At 36.3% G+C, this 21473-nt stretch overlaps 1 protein-coding gene across 4 annotated transcripts in view; it reads left to right on the top strand.

Annotated features, from left to right (window-relative positions):
• GPR141 (G protein-coupled receptor 141) overlaps positions 1-13583 on the top strand; it is a 51795-nt gene extending 38212 nt beyond the window's left edge. For all 4 annotated transcript variants that reach the window (XM_043873439.1, XM_043873440.1, XM_043873442.1 and 1 more), the window contains exons 2-3: positions 9896-10038; positions 12158-13583. In XM_043873439.1, coding sequence (XP_043729374.1) covers positions 12172-13083 — 912 coding nt within the window. In that variant the 5' untranslated portion in view covers positions 9896-10038; positions 12158-12171 and the 3' untranslated portion in view covers positions 13084-13583. The remainder of the gene's footprint in view (positions 1-9895; positions 10039-12157) is intronic.
• Positions 13584-21473: the final 7890 nt, after the last annotated feature.

Below are 21473 nucleotides of genomic sequence, written 5' to 3'. Positions count from 1 at the left end.
CAGCATCTAAACTTGACATTCAGGGAAAGAAACAGCTTCTCAATTAATAAGAGACTATGCACTATCTGTAGAGGTTTATCGAAACTTGCTTGGTGAGTTCTGTATGTAACACGCATCAAAGCCCTTGGCTGAGCTTGCTCTTGAGTGAGCACTGTGACTGTGGGTGCTGGTTCTGTTGTTCCAGGTCCCCAGGTACTGTCTTCCAGGCTCATCTGTCACAGATTTCACTGCTTCTCTCAGACATCCTCTCAATTTTCCCCATGTAGGGACTGTTCTTACTAGCAAGCTATTGTTCTGCAGTGAGGCGCTGGAAACATTTCTGAATGGCATTTACTATTTTTGTGTGTGCTCAAAGTTTTTGAAATGAAGGCATTTCTTTCTAAGACTTTTAAGCTTTGAAATTCCAATTTTGTGCAAAAACTTGAGATACCCCCACTCTTTGTGGGTATCCAACTCTAACACATAAAGTAATAGATCAGGAAAGATTTAACTGTCCAGGTTCAAACAAATCTGTTTACTTTGTTTAAATTGATGTTGTTATTGAAGTAAACCATAGAAAGAAATTTGACATAAGAAAAATATGACATTGCTCATAATGCAAGTGAGAACTTGTCTGCAGATTTCAATCTTTCAACTTCCATTTGCAGAATATAATTCCCTAATGTAATATTCATAAAATAGTGCTATTCATCCATGTGCTCATCTCTTCTTAAGCATTGGGATATTGTGAACATGTGGCATGACCCTGTCCCTACACTGGTGCGGAAGTGACTGACAGGGTGATATTGGACATACACAGTCACGGCTACAAGCAAGTCATGTATGTGGGAAACTTAAGTGTTTCTCTTAATTCTCAGAAAGGAAGAAGGAGAGGAGAAAGAAATTTTTTATGCTAACTAATTTAAAATGTCTGTTAATCACTGGAGTCATATCCCACATGCACAGCAATACTTCCTGGATACATTGTTTTGTTTTTTTTTTTCTTTTTTTTTTTTCCTTCTGGGAAGAAACTGGGCTCAAATCTGTATCTGATCTCCCTTACTACCTGTGACTCTCAAAAGCTTTTACTGCTTCATTGTCATCTTTCTATAGGCTCCATTCTAGATCTGTTTGGCTTTCAAAAGCCAATGAATCATCTTGGTGGTGGAGGACAATCCTGTGGAATGGAGCAGTCTTCAAGAGAACAAAAAAGAGAAAGTGCCATGGAGAAGGGGGCAAAGAGGAAGAGAGTCTTACAAAAGAAGAACATGCTCTAGGAAGAAAGAGCCTTTAAACCTCTCTTTTCTCTTTCTGTTACCACAGTGGAGCCGGGTTCCTTGGCAGCGATGTGAGTGAGTGTCCCCTGCAGGCCGACTGAGAGAGTGCATGGCACAGCTTAGCTGAAAGATAGGGCGGAGGGCAGCAGCTGCCGGCTAAGGCAGACCATCTGGGAGGCTTGCACAATACCTGATGAGCGCGAATGCAAACATTCTTAACAAAATGTTAACGAACTAAATTCAGCAGTACATTGAAAACATCATGCATCATGGCCAAGTGAAATTTATCCCTCTATGCAAGAATGGTTCAATATACAAAAAACCAATCGATGTGATACACCTCATGAGGGATAGAAATCACACAATCATCTCAAGAGATGCAGAAAAAGCATTTGATACAATTCAACACACTTTCATGATAAAAACTATCAAAAAATTATGTGTAGAGGGAACTTACCTCAACACAATAAATGCCACATATGAAAAATCCAGAGCTAAAATCAGACTCAATGGTGAAAAGCTGAAATCTTTTCCTCTAAGATCTAGAACAAGGCAAGGATGCCTATTTTTGCTGTTTCTATCCAGCATAGTACTGAAATTAAAGAGAAATTTAAAAAGCAATTAAAAAAATAAAAAGATCAAGGAAAAGAAACAAAAAAGCATCTAAATTGGAAAGAAGTAAAATTGCCTGTTTGCAGATAATATTACATTATATGTAGAAAACTGTAAAGATTCTACAGAAAACCCTGCTAGAACTAATCAATGAATTCATCAATGTTACTCTATACAAAATCAACATACAAAAAGTCAGTTGCATTTCGGAAACAATCCCATTAACAATAGCAGGAAAAAATGGAATAAAATAGAAATAAACTTAACCAAAGGGGTAAAAAACTTGTACACTGAAAATTATACAACAGTGATGAAAGAAATTAAAGCAGACAGAAATAAGTGGAAATATTCTGCATTCCTGGATTAAAAGCCTTAATATTAATAAAAGTACTACTTATAGTAATCCATACTAGTATAAGTGATCTTCAGACTAAATACAATCTCTATCAAAATCTCAGTGGCATTTTTTTTACAGAAAAAGAAAAAAGTCCTAAAACCCGTATAAAACAAAAAAAGACTCTGAGTAGCCAAAGTCATTTTGAACTAGAAGAACAAAGCTGGAGGCAACACATTTTCTGATTTCAAAACGATTTCAAAATGATTTCAAAGCTACTATACAAAGCTGTAATACAAAACATATTACAATGTAATGCAAATAGTTTACTACTGGCAAATAAGCAGACATACAGACAGAACAGAATAGAGAGCCTAGAAGTAAACCCATGCATGTATATCAACTGATCCTTGACAACAATACATGATGGGGAAAGGGTAGCTCTCTTCAATAAACGGTCTTGGAAAACCGGATTCAAAAGAATGAAATTGAAGCCTCATCTTATACTACACACAAAAGTTAACTCAAAATGGATTAAAGACTGAATTGTAAGACCTGAAACCACAAAACTCCTAGAAGAAAACATTTGGTAAAAGCCTCTTGACATTGGCTTGGGAAAAGAATTCTTGGATGTGACATCAAAAACAAAAATAAACAAGTGGGATTATGTTACACTAAAAAGTATCTGCACAGCAAGGGAAGCCATCAACAAAATGAAAAGGCAGGGATTGCGGGGAAGTGTTAGTCAAAGGGTACAGCATTTTAGTTATACAAGATGAATAAATCCTAGAAATCTGTAAAGCATAGAGGTTATAGCTAGCAATACTGTATTGTAGTTTTAAACATTTGCTAAGGGGATAGCTATGTTAAGTTTTCATACATAATAAGAAGTAAAGAAGGCAGGATGAATTTTTTTAATTGGAGGATAATTAGTTTACAATATTGTGATGGTTTTTGCCAGACATCAACATGAATCAGCATTAGGTATACATATGTCCCCTGCCTCTTGAACCCTACTCATCCAACCCCTCTGGGTTGTCACAGAGCACTGGCTTTGGGTTCCCTGGGTCATACATGGAATCCACACTGGCTATCCATTTTACATACGATAATGTTATGTTTCAATGCTGTTCTCCCAAATTGTCCCACCGTCTAACATTCTCACTGTGTCCAAAATGTCTTTGTCCTCTTTGCTGCCCTGCAAGTAGGATCATCAATACTATCTTTCCAGATTCCATATATATGTGTTAATATACGATATTTGTCTTTCTATTTCTGACTTACTTCACTCTGTATAATAGACTCTAAGTTCATCCACCTCATCCACCTTAGAACAGACTCAAATGTGTTCCTTTTTATAGCTGAGTAATATGACCACAACTTCAACTTCCTTATCCATTCATCTGTCAGTTGACATTTAGGTTTCTTCCATCTCCTAGCTGTTGTAAATAGTGCTGCAATGAACACTGGGGTACATGAGTTTTTTCAATCCTGGTTTCCTCAGGATATATGCCCAGTAGTGGGATTGCTGGGTCATATGGACATTTTTGAAGGCAATGGACCAGTTTATGGCATGGATGATTGAGGTGTATACTTATATTTAAAGTCATTGAATTGCATATATGAATGTATATAGCTTTTTGTATGGCAATCATACGTCAATAAATTTTTTTTAAAAAAAAAGAGCAATGGAAAGAAAACTATGTGGGTAACTATAAATATCTATTGATTATTAAATGTACAATACAATAATAATATATTGTGGAGTTTAAAATGTATGCAGAATTAAAGTATATAACATAATAAAATGGAAGTAGAGAGTAAATGGAATTAAAATGTTCTGAATTTGTATCAATAGGAGGGAAGTGGCTAGAGTAATAATTTATATTAGGCTTGTTGTTTGGTTGCTAAGTTGTGTTCGACTCTTTTGCAACCCCATGGAATATACTCACCAGGTTCTTCTGTTCATGGAATTCTCCAGGCAAGAATACTGGAGTGGGTTGCCATTTCCTTCTCCAGGGAATCTTCCTGACCTGGGGATCAAACCTGTTTCTCCTGAATTGGCAGGCAGATTCTTTACTGCTGAACCACCAGGGAAGCCCATAATAGGTAAAAGGATGCATGTTATATCTCTGGGGTTATCACTACAAAAAAAGTAGAAAAATATATAACTAAGAAGTTAATAGAGGAGGAAGGGATGAAATAAAACATACTTGAATAATTCAAAGGGAGGCAGAGAAAGAGGGAGAGAGACATTACATGGATGGTTGAGTCAAACAGAAAATAAAATTAAGATGATATATTAGACATAACTTCAATCAGAAGTTCCGTCAAATGTAAATAAACAGTTGAAATAAAAGTTGTTAGACTGAATTTAAGAAACAAGACTCAACTATATCATATTTACAAAAACACATTTTAAATGTTAGAACCATAAAGGTTTACAAATAAAAGGATAGAAAAAAGATATAAAGTACAAACAAGGCTTGGGATATTATAAAAAGTAGATATTAAGGAAGAATAATTTTGGAAATAAAGGGGGACATTTTATGATTAATATATACAATCACTATTTTAAACTTCCATGGCCTAATAATATAGTGTAGAAACATATGAAATAAAAGTTGACAGAATGAAAAGAATACTGCACAATCTATAATAAGAATATAAAATCTTAACAAACCACTCTCAATTGCTGCTAGAATCGGGAGACAGAAAACCCCCACAAAACAGTGTATATATGAAAGATTTAGATAATAAAAATAAATTTGATCTCAGTTGAATACATGGAATACTGAAAGAAATAACCTCAATTGTACACAAAGTCTTTTAGAAAATGGTAAATGAGAGAACATTTCTAAGCTCATTTAATGAGACTAGCAAAATCTTTTTATACCTGATAAGGGTATTGAGGAGAGAATTATAGATCAATCTCTCTCATAAGAGAAGCAAAATTCTATACAAAATACTAACATTTCAAATAAGCTGATATATTAATTAAGTTTATATGTAACATCAAAGTGTGTGCTCGTTGCTCAGTTGCGTCTGACTCTTGGTGACCCTATGCTCTGTAGGTCACCAGGTTCCTCTGTCTATGGGATTCCCCAGAAAAGAATACAGGAATGGGTCGCCATACCCTTCTCCAGGGAATCTTCCCAACCCAGGAATTGAACCCTGCTTCAAAATGGGTTTTATTCCAGCTTCACAAGTATGGGACAGGTACAGATCAATCATTAGTCCACCACAGTAAACAAAAAAGGGAGAAAAATCATATGATTATCTTGATCAATATTTTTTAAAAAACATATAAAATACTTCTGTATAGAAAATCACAACACATCATTGAGACAAGTTAAAGAAGATATAAAAACATGGAGGGATATATTATGTTCAGTGATTAGAAGACTCAGTGTTGAAAAGCTATTACTATCTGTTTAAAGCTATCAGTATCTATAATTTTAATGTAAATTCATTAAAAACACCAGAAGTTTTATTAATCAGATTTTAGAACTTGTATGGAAATGCAGATTATCAAGTGTATTGTACAATACAATAATAATATATTGTGGAGTTTAAAATGTATGCAGAATTAAAGTATATAACATAATAAAATGGAAGTAGAGAGTAAATGGAATTATCAAGTATAGCCCAGGGGATCTTAAGGAAAAGAAAGTTAGAAAAATTAGACTACCTGATATGAAAATTTACTATACCACATAGTGATTTAAACAGTGTGGTTTTGGCACATGTGTAGATCCATAAACCAGCAGAACATATCAGATTCTTTAAAAAGGGCTAAATTGACTCATATGTGGTTACCTGATTTATGACAAAGTTTAGCGAGGGTGGGAAGGATATTTCCAATTAATGATTCTGAGTCAGTTACTTATCCATATGGGAAAAAATAATCATGGCTCCTACCTTACATTATATTAAAAAATCAGTTCTAGATAAACTGTATATGTTAAAAGAAGAAGAAGAAAATACTAGTATACTAGGTTAAGATAGTATACTATCCTTATTACTTTTGAGTAGCCAGGCTCCTTACCAGGACACGAAGGTGCTGACTCTGTTAAATTACCAATTTAACAAACTGGTAATACCAAAAAGTAGATATTCTGTTCATCAAAAGATACCTATTAAGAAGTTAAAAGCAAAGTGGAAGAAGATATTTACAATACATATCTCTAATAAAGGAGTGGTATCTAGGCTACATAAAGACTACTACCAATCAATAAGAAAAAGGCAGACGACCAAATAGAAATACGGTGAAAGACTTCAACAGGCACTTCACAAACAGAATATCTAAGTGTCCAACAGATACATATGAATGTGCTCATCTTTATTATTCAGTAGGCTAAATGGAGATCAAAACCACAATGAAATACAACGACGTCTACTACAATGGCAAAAATTAAAAGGACAGAAAATTCTGAATATTCTGGAGACTGTGGAGCACTGAAACTCTCCTGTATTATTAGTGAGAATTTATATCAGAAACTGTGGGTTTCACTGAAAAGAACAAATACACACCCTACAATCCATCAGTTACACACTTAGGTAAATTCCCAACAGAATTTGGGAATTTATTTATTTTCACAAAAGATGAAATGCATATTTATTTTCACAAAAGAAATTTATAAGAATGTTCAAACTAGCATTATTTATTTATTTGTTTTTATTTTACATTGGAGTATAGTTGATTTACAATGTTGTGGTAGTTTCAGGGGTACAGGAAAGTGATTTAGTTACACATATACTTATATCTGGCTTCCCAGGTTACGCTAGTGGTAGAGAACCCGCCTGCCAATGCAGGAGACTTAAGAGGTGCTGTTTTGATCCCTGGGTCAGGAAGATATCCTAGAGGAGGAAATGGCAACCCACTCCAGTATTCTTCCCTGGAAATTCCATGGACAGAGAAGTCTGGCAGGCTACATACAGTCCATGGGGTTGCAAAGAGTCAGACACAACTAAAGCGACTTAGCACATACATACATATCTATTTTTTTTCAGATTCTTTTCCATATAGGTTATTACATAGTATTAAGTAGAGTTCCCTGTGCTATAGAGTAGATCCTTGTTGATTATCTATTTTATATATACTATTGTGTATATGTTAATCACAAACTCCTGATTTATCCCCCACACTCACCTTTCCCCTTTGGTAACCATAAGTTTCTTTTCTAAGTCTGTGTTTATTTCTGTTTTGTAAATAAGTTCACTTGTATCATTTTTTAGATTCCACATATAAGTGAGACCATATGATATTTGTCTTTGGGTGAACTACTTCATTTGATATGATAATGTCTAGGTCCATCCATGTTGCTGCAAATGGCATTAATTCATTCCTTTTAAGGCTGATAATATTCCATTGTATATATATGTACCACATCTTTATCCATTCATTGGTTGATGGACATTTAGGTTACTTCCATATCTTGGCTACTGTAAATAGCACTGCAATGAACATTGAGGTGCATGTATCTTTTAGAAGTATGGTTTTCTCCGGATGCATGCTCAGGAGTGGGATTTCTGGATCATATGGTAGCTTTATTTTTATTTTTTTTAAGGAACCCCCCCATACTGTTCTCCCTAGTGGCTGTACCAATTTACATTCTCACTAAGGGTATAGGACGGCTCCCTTTTCTCCACACCCTCATGTGCTTTTTGTCATCTATATACTTTCTTTGTATATGTGCTGCCGAAGCAAGCACATATACACTTTCCTTGGAGAAATGTCTGTTTAGATCTCCTACGTATTTTTTCAGAGAAGGCAATGGCACCCCACTCCAGTACTCTTGCCTGGAAAATCCCATGGACGGAGGAACCTGGTAGGCTGCAGTCCATGGGGTCGCGAAGGTTGGACACGACTGAGCGACTTCACTTTCACTTTTCATTATCATGCATTAGAGAAGGAAATGGCAACCCACTCCAGTGTTCTTGCCTGGAGAATCCCAGGGACGGGGGAGCCTGGTGGGCTGCCGTCTATGGGGTCGCACCGCGTCGGACACGACTGAAGCGACTTAGCAGCAGCAGCAGCATATTTTTTGTTTGGGTTGTTTATTTTTTTTTTATATTGAGCTGCATGAACTATTTGTATATTTTGGAGATTAATCCCTTGTTGGTCACAATGTTTGCAAATATTTTCTCCCATTCTCTGGGTTGTCTTTTCATTGCTTATGGTTTATAGTGTTATTTATAACAGCTCTATAAATGGAAATAATGCTATTGTCCATCAACAATAGAATGGATAAATTGTGAAATATTCATGCAATGATACAATATACTAAATAAAACTATACACATGAATGAATCTTAAGCATAATGCTGAGTGCATTAAACTAGGTACACACAAAAAAAGGACACTGAATTTACCTAAAATTCAAAGTAGACAAACCTATTATATGGTTTTAGCTGTCAGGATAGTGGTTGCCTTTGGTGATGGTATGGTTAAAATTCATTGAACTGTATACCTATACCTGAGCACTGTACTATAAGTATGTTAGTTTTCAATAATAATGTTTACATTAATTTAAATATTAGATTATATGAATACAAAGGAAAGCTCAGTTCTTCCCTCCTCAATCTTGTTCAGAAGGCAGAAGTAACTGAGTGACGTAGTAGAGGTAAGCATGGTTGGTATGTTCCATGGGACAAAGGGGGATTACATACAACCTGAATTGAGAATGGGGATTAGTAAGGCTTCCCGGGAGAAATGATGATTCAATTGATCCTTAGAATAGGAATCAACAAGGTATATCATGGTTGTTAATTGCAGGCAATAGAACCCACTTCAGCTGGTCTAAGCAGAAGATGTTTATTAGAAGGTAACAAGTTACAAAATATCATGGAATATCTGGGAACCAGGCTTGGCTGCTACAAAGACATGATCCATATAGACACAGAAAAATATCCAATACCACCATGAAATTAATAGGAGAAACATCATTGACTATTTTTTTCTGAAGTCCATGATGTATAGTACTGGATTCCTGTGCCACTACTGTCCCAGAGAAAGCAGACATTTCTACCACTGTCTTGCCAAATAACCTAATCTCTCTATACACTGACATCCTTCACTTGCCTCCAAGTTTTGCAGTAGTGCAACAAACTGGTAGAAATGAACTCACTTACAGGTACTATAACGGCAGAAAACTGTACAGAAATTTCCTGACAGACCAGAAAGGGTTGGAACGGATGTTGAATGAGCTAATGTATGGGATCTGCTGCAAACCAAGTAAAAGGAATAGGAAAGTAAGAAATCCAAAAAGAAGGAAGAGCAGATTTTAAGATATATTGGCATACAGCTATGTGAGTAGAACCAAATATCTTCACAGCCTCCCCTCCTTCTTATGTTAGAAGCTGCACAACTTGCTTCTCCATGATGCAGGAGTTTGTGTATTTCTGAGTGTGTGTGTGTGTAACTCTGAAGAACTTGGCAAATGATATCTGGACTAAGGCTGAGTTTCTTCATTTGAAAATCAGTATAGTGATACATATCAATACACAAAGCCCAGGACTGATTTGAGGGTTAAATGAGCCCATGTTCAGGTAAGCATCTCATGTAGTGCCTGTTATATACAAGAGATGTAACATAAACTTCTTTTATCTGAAAGAGAGAGATTATGGCAGTTGGTGAGAAAGGAGGACTTGAGACAGATGATGTGCAACTGATCATATTTTCTTCTTTTAGAAGCTGAAACTTCTAGGTAAAGAAGTGGGAAAAAAATGACAAACAGAACTTATGATGGCACATTCCTCCTTGATCCAGACACACAAAAAATGTAATTTCACATTTACCTGATGGAGCTACTTTTCTACAGAGAAAAATAAAAGGTGAGTGCAGCGATTACACATCACACAGAGCCAGTATAACAGGAGACAAGCTTTAATGTCAGTTACATGGAAATCCTATTCCATACCCAGGAAAGCAGAGGCTCTCTGGGGCCAGGTTATTATTATTTTTCAATTAGTCCTATTGAGGTATAAGTTATATGCAAGAAAATTCACCAATTTAACTGTACAGATCATTGAGCTTTGACAAATAACTACAATACAATATAAAACATCCCATCATCCCATAATTTCCCCCAGGCCCCTCTGAAGTCAGTCCCTTCACCTGAAAACTGGGCCTTGAGACACACTGATCCTTCTGTCATATTGGTTTTGATTTTCTAGAAAAAGAAATCATTCAGCATGTGGTCTTTTGTGGCTGGCATCTTTTATTTAGTATGGTTCTCCACTTTATCACTGGCCCTCTAAAGAGCCTTTCTATATCTATTTTCCTAATTATCTCTCCCCCTCTTATGAAATTTTAATACCACAGATACACTGTTTGTGTGTTTATATACTACATGCATACCTGCATTTTATACACTAAAAATAAAATTTTTCACACCCCCAGAACAAACATTTTTCCCCTTGGAGGCAGTATTGCCCAATTGAGAATACATGATTTAGTATGATGCTTTTTTGATTCATCAGTATTATATCAGCAGTTGGTTCATTTTTATTGCTTTGTAAGTTTGATTGTACGAAGAGACATTCAAGAATGAATAGAATAATTGTGAATGTGTTACAAAGGTCAGGGATTAACCACATAATTCAATTACTGTTCTTCCTTAACTTTGATCCTTGGTTTCCCTGGTATTAGTAAACAGACCTCTTATCACACAGTTGTTCAAGCAAGAAATCTAGGAGTGATTGAGACACTTCCTTTCCCTTCATTTCTCCATATACAATTAATGTCAAATCCTGTCAATTTAACCTCTAGATTATTTCTTGACTCTGGTCTCAAGGGACTGGATTTTGCTATAATCCAGAACATTTTAGATGTTAAGAATTTTTGTTTTTACCTTAAAAGAAATGGGAGGCCACTGAAGGAATTTAAATAAAGTAAAGTGACTTGATTAGTGTAATTAAAAATTAAGACGTCTTTTATTTAGTAAATAGCAATTTAAAATGTAGATAATAATTAAATCACTTCCCAGGTGGCATAGTGATTAAAAATCTGCCTCCCAAAGCAAGAAACGCGAGAAATAGGGGTTCAGTCTCTGGGTTGGGAAGATCCCCTGGAGGAGGAAATGGCAACCAGTATTCTTGTCTGGAAAATTCCATGGACAGAAGAGCCTGGCGGGTTAACGGTCCATGGGGTTGCAAAGAGTCAGACACGACTGAGTGATTGGGCACACACACAGTAATTAGAAGGGACAAAGACTACATAGGGAAAGGATCTTTCAGAAGTCCAGAGGAAAACTGATAGTGGTTCTTTTATGAATTTAAGGGTGGGTGATGGGAAAATTGGGAGACATGCTATGGTCTCGGGGGGCCCATGATAAGAACTTAGTCAAGCGCTCACTGTTAGATGATAATGTAACTGCGATGAGAAATTCAGATAAACCCTCCTATTGCTTTCTGCTGCCTTGATTTAGTCTTTTTTTTTTTTTGCCAAACAAATCATATCTTAAAGAAATAAAGTATAAATATTCTTGGATCATTTGCTGATGAGTTGGAAGGAATTAGAGAATTAGAATGATACTTAAAAGAAAAAAATATTTTGTGTACTTAATGAATCTACTTTGCTTTCTGTCCATCTTAGGATATTTCCACCCCTCCGCCACAGTGGTTACTGCAATACTAGTATCCATGTATCAACTTCAAATGGTCTGAAATCAAGTTTTACGCAAATAGTTTTGACTGTATAGATATACATGTATCTCTGGGGGCCTCTCAAAGTGGTCTTTAACCTATTAAAGGTCAAGAATCAATGACTTACTGTGTTTTCAGTGTAGAGTACCTAGAGATGCATATGACAATAGTTCTCATTCTTAAAGCACATAAGGTTTACATCATGTAAACAGAAAAATGACAAAGTCACACTGCCAGTCTAATGGCAACAAAATATGAACAAAATTCTGGAAGCTTGTTAGTTACACTGGTGCTTTATCTCTTCCAGGTGACTTCTGAAGCATGGCTGCCAACAATACTTCCTCCTGCGATGACCCTATATTGACACCCCATTTAACCAGGCTCTACTTTGTAGTGCTTGTTGGAGGGCTGATGGGCATCGTCTCCATTTTGTTCCTACTTGTGAAGATGAACACCCGGTCTGTGACCACCACAGCAGTCATTAATCTGGTGGTGGTCCACAGCGCTTTTCTGCTTACAGTGCCTTTCCGTTTGACCTACCTCATCAAGCACACTTGGACATTTGGGTGGTCCTTCTGCAGATTTGTGAGTGCCATGCTGCACATCCACATGTACCTCACATTCCTGTTCTACATGGTGATTCTAGTCATCAGGTACCTCATTTTCTTTAAGCACAAGGACAAAGTGGAATTCTACAGAAAACTACATGCTGTGGCTGCCAGCACGGCCATGTGGCTCCTGGTGATTATCATTGTGGTACCCCTGGTTGTTTCTCAGTATGGAATTCATGAGGGCTATGATAGCCACCACTGTTTCAAATTCCACAAAGAACTTACTCATGCATATGTGCAAGCCATCAATTATATGATAGTCGCTATTGTCATAGTCATCGCAGTGATTCTCTTGGTCCTCCAGATCATCATCATTGTGTTGATGGCACGGAAGCTCGGACACTCCTTACTATCTCATCAAGAGTTCTGGGCTCAGTTGAAAAATCTGTTTTTTATAGGAGTTATTCTTATTTGCTTCCTTCCCTACCAGTGCTTTCGGATTTATTACTTGTACACTGTGGCACACTCAAGAGACTGTAACTACAATGTTGCATTTTATAATGAAATCTTCTTGAGTGTAACAGCGATTAGCTGCTTTGATTTGCTGCTCTTTGTTCTTGGGGGAAGCCACTGGTTTAAGCAAAAGATAATTGACCTATGGAACTGTCTTCTGTGCCGTTAGCCACAGACTACAGTATTCAACATTACCTCCTTAATATTGACAGTAAAAACAAGAATGGCTATTTCATTACTCGATTAAAACCATGTCTTGATGAACCAAACAAAAGGACTGTAAAATGTCAGAGCATTCATTTCAGCCTTTGTTTAATTCTTATCATCTCTGAATGATACATATACAAAGACTAGTGATGTTCAATCTACCTGGAGTTGCAATACTGCATTATTTTCCAATATAAAATATCTACTTGGCCCATCCGGTACTATGGGTCCAATGGTTTCTGAGTTTTACTACCTTATTTTCATTTCCTCAGTTTGAAACATGCCCTTTCCTTAGGTTTTGGACTAGACTCAGCCCTCTAATTCTTTTCATTCCACTTAAACTTAGGTAAGTTAATCCTAGTCATGATTCTACATCAAAGACACAAACTTCACTTGGCTAACCAGATGAGATGACCATTCAACTCACACCCTCACACACACACACACACACAAAAAAAAAAAAAGGAGGGGGAGAGAATAGTATATATATATATATATATATATGAGGGGGGAGAATAGTATAAAAAATAGTATAAAAAAATAGTATAAAAAAAAACAAAAAAAACCCCACTTTTTTAGATTATCAAAACTTCGATAGGAAGTCACTAATCTAGACGTCAAGAGAAACAGAACTCTGTGACTAAACAAGGTACCTGGATTTGTCTTTTGAAAGATAAGTTTTAAGGATGAGATCACTTTCCTCAATATCTCCAAAAAAAAGCTTACCAAATATACCTAAATAATGGTGAAACTGTAACTTAGAGACTAACCCTGACCAATATGCTGCTAGGCATAAAAATTAGTTCCCAAGGGAAGTGATTAAATTTCCCCTCTTTCTTTTTTTTGAAGGATTTCTCCTTGTCTTGGGCCACAATTTAGATTTTCCTTGGAGACAGAAAGTTATACTGAAATTTTAGATTTCCCTTCCTCCCTTAGTTATGTGTCTTTAAATAAATAAAAACAATGTTCTAAAAAAAGAACTTCTGAGAAATATATAGAAAAACCATTAAGCTAGACTATGAGATTAGACTGCTAAATTGAAACATAGGACTGTGGATTTTTTCCCTCATGCTCACATTTCAACTATTTCCCTCAAAGTTTCACAATCTTGAAACTTAGCAAAGAACTGATCCTGTTTCCTATTTGATCCTTCAAAACCTGAAGTGATTCTTGGTAGGAAGAGAAGAAATGAGTGAATTAAGGTAATTTTTTTCTTCCCCCAGCAACGTAAATGTTTAGGATTTAAAGATTTTTCTTTATTTGTTATACCCTATGCATCCACAAATTCATCAAATGAATAAGATATCCTTGTGAATTTTATGATTACTGAAATTGCTGAGTCACAGAAATTAATTTTGAGGAAGAAAAGTGACAACATACTGCATATGTGACTTATTCAAATTTTTTTCCTGTTTTAAATTTTCTCTTATCCATCTTTTTTTCTTTTTAAGTTATAATTATTTAAAAAACTAAAAAATTATTTATGAGAATTACATTGTTTCTCTCCTTGTGTATCCATGTCTTACTATCATAATGTCTTGTTAGCTTGTAGATTGTATTAATATTATAGTCTCTTTCAGTCTTTAAATATGTTGAGGTCAGGCAATTATGCTTTTCTCTGTATTATCATATATTATAATAAAGAGGCTGTTTTACGGACCTATAAGAAATGCTATCCCAAATATAGAAATGCAATGTATAAAATATTCATTAATATTTACAAAATAAACAAACATTTCATTTTGTCAGTTCTTTGTCTCCAGTTGCTCTAAAAGTGAATCTCATGCAGGAGTAGGAGTGACATTGGTCTCTCAGGCTACTTTTGGATATCACAATTATAAAAGAGTACTTCTGGCATTTGATGGCTAGGGTTAGAGGCTAGCCTTGCACACAATTAAAAATTATCAAGGTGTGCAGCCTTGCACACCTTGCCTTGCACACAATTAAAAATTATCAAGTCTGCGAAGACTTCCCTGATGGTCCAGTGGCTAAGATGCCATGCTCCCAATGCAGAGGGCCCAAGTTAGATTCCACATGCCACAACTAAGACCCAGTAGAGCCAAAGAAAGAAATATTAAAAAGAAAATTATTAGGTCTTACTCTGTATTAGAATGTTCTTCAAGACATTTGTGAAATAAAACACATGATCATAAGAATCAGAGCAGTTACTTAGGTTTTGTTCACTTTTCATAAACACATAGTATTTTCTAGGTATGATGTTAATTTTTCAAAATATCCAGCTACTATGGATATTGAGGAAAGATTTTACTCTGTTTTCCTCAGAACTTTACCAAGAATTGTTCATACCTTTGGAAAATCATATTGTCAATGGCAATACCATCTATGACATGATATACAACACACACACCTGTAAACAATATTTGTAGTTGTATTCAGGTAGATATTAAATACATGTGCCAACATCAGACTGCCTTATTTTGTCTCCTTTGAGATCATGTCTGAGCATTTACACACCGAAATACATATCTTTTACAAATAACTTTCTCTTTCATCGCTTATCTATGTTACAGTTAGAACCTTATATATATATATATATATATATATATATAGGTTGTGTACATATATATAGGTTGTATTTATTTTAGAATGGTAAAAGTATTGCCAAATATTTGCAGTAAAAATTAAGACATTGGGTCTGCAAGAATTGAGAACCACTGAACTACCACAAATAGGGTCAGTTTAAAAGGGAGTATTGCCAATTATGACATATGGACTGGAAAAATACTCCTATATTTTGGAAATACTTAACCTCAGTGTTATTCAATTGTGTTTTTTCTTGCCACACCATGTGGCATGTGGAACTTCTCCAACTAGGGGGACCAGGGATCAAATCCATGCCCCCTTCAGTAGAAACAGTGTTAACCACTGGACCACCAGGTTAGTTCAGAGTGCTTCAATTCTAAATTATTTTTTTCATTACCGTAGTGATTAAAAAAGTAAATACAACTTCCAGGAAAATACAAAAAGAATATATATGTATTTTTCCCTTTTTGATAAGACAAAGGCATTTCCCTGAACCGGGTAACTTTCAGATTGGCTCATGATCAGTATGTACCAGATTTTGAACCCATGGATAATGGCAATTTTTTTTTTCAAATGAAATAAATTTTGTGCGGAATGATTCAAAAAGTGCTGAAAATTCCCAGATCTTTCCCAAATCCATCTTAATGGAACTGTCATTAAACCTGCAGTCCACAGTTAACATGGCAGTTCTTCTGAAGGAGGGCAGCAGGTAAAACCGCTTCAGTCAGCAGCTCTTGAGTGTGAAGTCAATGACGTGAACGTTTGTGAAACTGCCATTTCCTAGATTTGGTAGATTTTGCCCACTTAACCTCTAATGAAATAAGTCATAAACCAAAGGACTCTCCTACCTACTGGGGCTAACAGGAACAAGGAAACTGCTTGGAATGAAAGGTGAAAGTGAAAGTCGCTCAGTCATGTCCGACTCTTTGCGACCCTATGGACTATATAGTCCATGGAATTCTCCAGGCCAGAATACTGCAGTGGGTAGCCTTTTCCTTCTCCAGGGGATCTTCCCAACCCAGGGATTGAACCCAGGTCTCCCACATTGCAGGCGTATTCTTTACCAGCTGAACCACAAGGGAAGCTCAAGAATACTGAAGTGGGTTGCCTATTCCTTCTCCAGCAGATCTTCCGGACCCAGGAATCGAACCAGGATCTCCTGCATTGCAGGCGGATTCTTTTCCAGCTGAGCTATGAGGGGAGCCCCGTGCTTGGAATAGTAGCTGACAAAAGACTTTGAAAACAGTTAGCAACAAAAACCCTATAGCAAAGGGGCATGGCAATGATGGATTCACTTGAATCAAGCTGCAAAATCTCAGAAGGCCAAAGAGCATCTACAGATACCAGAAACCGGGCCTTGGACAGGGAACCTGAGAAGGGTTTTGGTCTTGAGCATGGCTGATCATAGTTCCATTTCTGTGATAGAACTAGAATGTCAGGCATTTACCAAAATAAAACTCAGAAAAATGAGCAAGTTCTATTTCCTGAAGGGATATACATGTCGAATGGAACTTCCAGAGATAGGAGTTAGGCCCCAATGTCAAACTGTACCTGATGGAGGCTTCAACATGAGACACATTGTAAAAGAAATAGCAATCAAAAAGTATGCCCTTTGTAATAAGGACATAAAAACAGACACATAGATCAATGGAAGAGAATCAAGAGCCCCCAAAGAAACCAGTGCATATATAGTCAATTATTTTATGACAAGGTGCCAAGAATATACAATGGAGAGAGAATAGTCTCCTCAATAAATGTTGCTGGGAAAACTGAAAAAAACCACATGCAAAAGAATGAAATGGGACGCTTATATTGTACCATGTGCAAAAATAAGCTCAAAATGAATTAAAGACGGATTCAAGATCTGAAACTGTAAAACTTTTAAAAGAAAACATAAGGAGCAAGATGCTTGACAGAGGTCTAGGCAAACATTTTTTTGGATTTGTCACCAAAGGCAAAAGCAATAAAAGCAAAAATAAACAAGTGGGACTTCATCGAAATCAGAAAGCTTCTGTACTGAGAAAGAAACCAGCAATAAGATGAAAACTTTCAGGATGAAGAAAATATTTGCCTATATTTATATATGTCTAATAAGGGGTTAATATCCAAAATCTACAAAGTACTCACACAGCTCAATAGCAAAAACTCAAACAACTCAATTAAAAAATGAACAGAAGTAAACAGACATTTTTCCAAAGGAGACATACAAATCACTAACAGTTATATGAAAAGTTCTCAACATCACTAATTATCAGGGAAATGAAACCAAAAACATAATTAAATATTGCCTCACACTGTTAGAATGGCTTTCATAAAAAAAGAATAACAAATGTTAAGGATGTCGAGAAAAAAGAACTCTTGTGCATTGTTGAAGGGAATGTAAATTGACATATCCACTATGGAAAATAGTATGCAGTTTCCTTAAAAATAAAAATGGAACTATTAGATGCAGCAATCTAATTACTGATTTTTAATATCTAAAGAAACTGAAAACAAGATCTTAAAGAGGTATTTGTACTCCCATGCTCGTTGCAGCATTATTCAGTGACAGTCAAGATATAAAACAACCTAAGTGTCCATCAACATATGAATGGATAAAGATGTATCATATATATATATATTTATATGTATGTACATTTCCTTGGTGGCTCAGAGGGTTAAAACGTCTGCCTGCAATGCAGGAGACCTGGGTTCCATCCCTGGGTTGGGAAGATCCTCTGGAGAAGGAAATGGCAGCCCACTCCAGTATTCTTGCCTGGAAAATCCCATGGACAGAGAAGCCTGATGGGCTACAGTCCATGGGGTCACAAAGAGTCGGACACGAGTGAGCGACTTCACTTCACTTCACTTCACATTTACAGGGACTAGGATGGTGGGGAAAATAGAGATGTTGGTCAGAGGGTACATATTTGAAGTTATGTGAGTGTGAATAAGTTTAGAGATCCAAGGCACAGGTATGATGACTATACTTAATACTGTATTAAACAGTGGAAATATGCTGAGTGTAAATTCAGGTGTACTTGCCACACCCAAAACACGGTAACTATGATATTAATACTAGCTTGATTATAGTAATCATTTCACTATGTATATGTATATCAAATTGCATGTTATATACCTTAAATATATTTAACTTTTATTTTAAACATATTTTAATTATAGCATTAACTTTTAACTTCTGTCATTTAAAAAATACTATCAATACAAACTTTTTCAAAAGGAAGAGACAAACATGTTCTTTATTTTGACACTAGATGGCAGCCAAAAGTAACAATTTGTATCTGCTTTTCAAAGCTTTGTTACTTGAGTTTGAAGCTTAATTTATTTTTGAAAAGGGGATGGGGTTGAGAAAAAAAGAAAATGAAATAACAGTTTTATAGGGCTTTTGAAACTGTGGTAGATTCTCAGGGTTTTTTATTTTTTATTATTAAAAGGGATATTTCAGAGTAACTTTTCCTGTGGGAAGTCGACTGAGAAGATATTATTAACATATAACTCTTTAGGTATAAGAGCAAAAATAATACTGAAAGCAAATATTTGGGCTTAGGTCATAGATATTTTCATGCTTTATTTAAATAACAGTTGCTGTTGTTCAGTCGCCCAGTCGTGTCCGACTCTGCCACACCATGGACTTCAGCACGCCAGGCCTCCAGGTCCCTCACTATCTCCCAGAGTTTGCCCAAGTTCATGCTCATTGCATCGGTGATGCTGTCCAGCCCTCTCATCCTCTGATGCCCTTTCTTCTGCCCTAAATCTTTCCCAGAATCAGGGACTTTTCCAACAAATTGTTTGCATCAGATAACCAAAACACTGGAGCTTCAGCTTCAGCATCAGTCCTTCCAGTGAATAATCAGGGCTGATCTCCTTTAAGATTGACTGGTTTGATCTCCTTGCTGTCCAAGGGACTTTCAGGACTCTTCTCCAGCATCACAGTTCAAAGGCATCAACTTTGGTGTTCTGCCTTCTTTATGGTCCAGGTCTCACAACCATTAGCTGCAACTAATTTTTGAACCCATATTATGTTGATTCTTGCAAATAATTTGTAGAATAACAGTTGTTTTTTATAGAGGATTGAGATTTAGGTGACCTATTATTATTTTTTAATCAATGCAACTTGCGTAGTATTTGAATGTCTTTAACATAGGATTTCAGGAAAATTCCCTACATCTTAAATCCTGAAAAGGCTGGAGCATAAGAGGAAAAGTATCTTACTGACCTTCCCTTTCAATGACAGCCTTTGATTAGCTCAGGGAAACTTTTATTCTTCTGACTTGTAAATAGTGTGATGAAGTATTTCTCCAAATTCTATGCTATATGATTTATAATGGCTGAAACCTATATCAACCAAAAATAAAAAAATAAACTAGGAAAGAGAAAGCAAATTAATTTTATCCTCTCTGGCCCAAGGTTGAATATGTGGTGTCCACTGGGTGCCAAGGAAAGAGAAGTGCTCATGAGGATTATTGATGTGAAAGCTTGTTTTGTGTTGTTTTAATAATATCAAGCATTCTCAGAAGTTATAAATAGAACACAAATAGCTTCTTTTTCTGAACCATTTCAGGGTAAGCTGCTGACTTGATGCCCCATCTTCCTAATATTTTAGTGTGAATTTCCCACAAATAAGACTTTTATCTCCCATAAGTCATTATACAACCTTAATACAAAATCAGAAAATTGATGTTGGTTCATTATTACAATCTAATCCACAGATCCCATTTAATTATCATATTTCTTCAGTCTCTTTCACTCTGGAGCAGTTCTTCAGTTTTTCCTTGCCTTCCATGAACTTAACACAAACAAGAATATTTTTGTAATTTGCCCCTCAGTTTGCGTTTGTCTCATGATTTAGTCCAGTTCAGAGGCTCAGTCATGTCCAACTCTTGTGACTCCATGGACTTGCAGCACACTGGGCTTCCCTGTCTATCACCAACTCCCGGACCTTGCTCAAGCTCACGTCCATCAGGTTGGTGATGCCATCCAATCATCTCATCCTCTGACATCCCCTTCTCCTCCTGTCTTCAGTCTTTCCCAGAATCAGGGTCTTTTCCAATGAGTCAGTTCTTCACATCAGGTGGCCAAAGTATTGGAGTTTCAGCTTCAACATCAGTCCTTCCAGTGAACCCTCAGGACTGATTTCCTTTAGGATAGACTGGTTGGATCTCCTTGCAGTCCAAGGGACTCTCAAGAGTCTTCTCCAACACCACAGTTCAAAAGCATCAGTTCTGCAGTGCTCAGCTTTCTTTATAGTCCAACTCTCACATCCATACATGACCACTGGAAAAACCATAGCTTTGACTAGACAGACCTTTGTTGGTAAAGTAATGTCTCTGCTTTTTAACATGCTATCTAGGATGGTCATTACTTTCTTGCCAAGGACCAAGTGTCTTTAATTTCACGGCTGTAGTCACCATCTGCAGTGATTTTAGAGCCCCCCCAATAATGTCTGTCGCTGTTTCCATTGTTTCCCCATCTATTTGCCATGAAGTGATGGGACTGGATGCCATAATCTTCATTTTCTGAATGTTGAGTTTTAAGCCACTCTCCTCTTTCACTTTCATCAGGAAGCTCTTTAGTCTTTCTGCCATCTGCATATCTGAGGTTATTGATATTTCTCCTGGCAATCTTTATTCCAGCTTTTGCTTTATCCAGCCCACCGTTTCTCGTGATGCACTCTGCATATAAGTTAAATAAGCAGGGTGACAGTATACAGCCTTGACGTACTCCTTTTCCTATTTGGAACCAGTCTGTTTTTCCATGTCCAATTCTGACTGTTACTTCTTGACCTGCATACAGGTTTCTCAGTAGGCA

This window comes from Cervus elaphus, chromosome 18 (assembly GCF_910594005.1).
Source record: "Cervus elaphus chromosome 18, mCerEla1.1, whole genome shotgun sequence".
NCBI lineage: Eukaryota > Metazoa > Chordata > Mammalia > Artiodactyla > Cervidae > Cervus > Cervus elaphus.
Note: the sequence above shows the minus strand (reverse complement) of the source record. Positions and strands in the feature narration are given on the sequence as shown.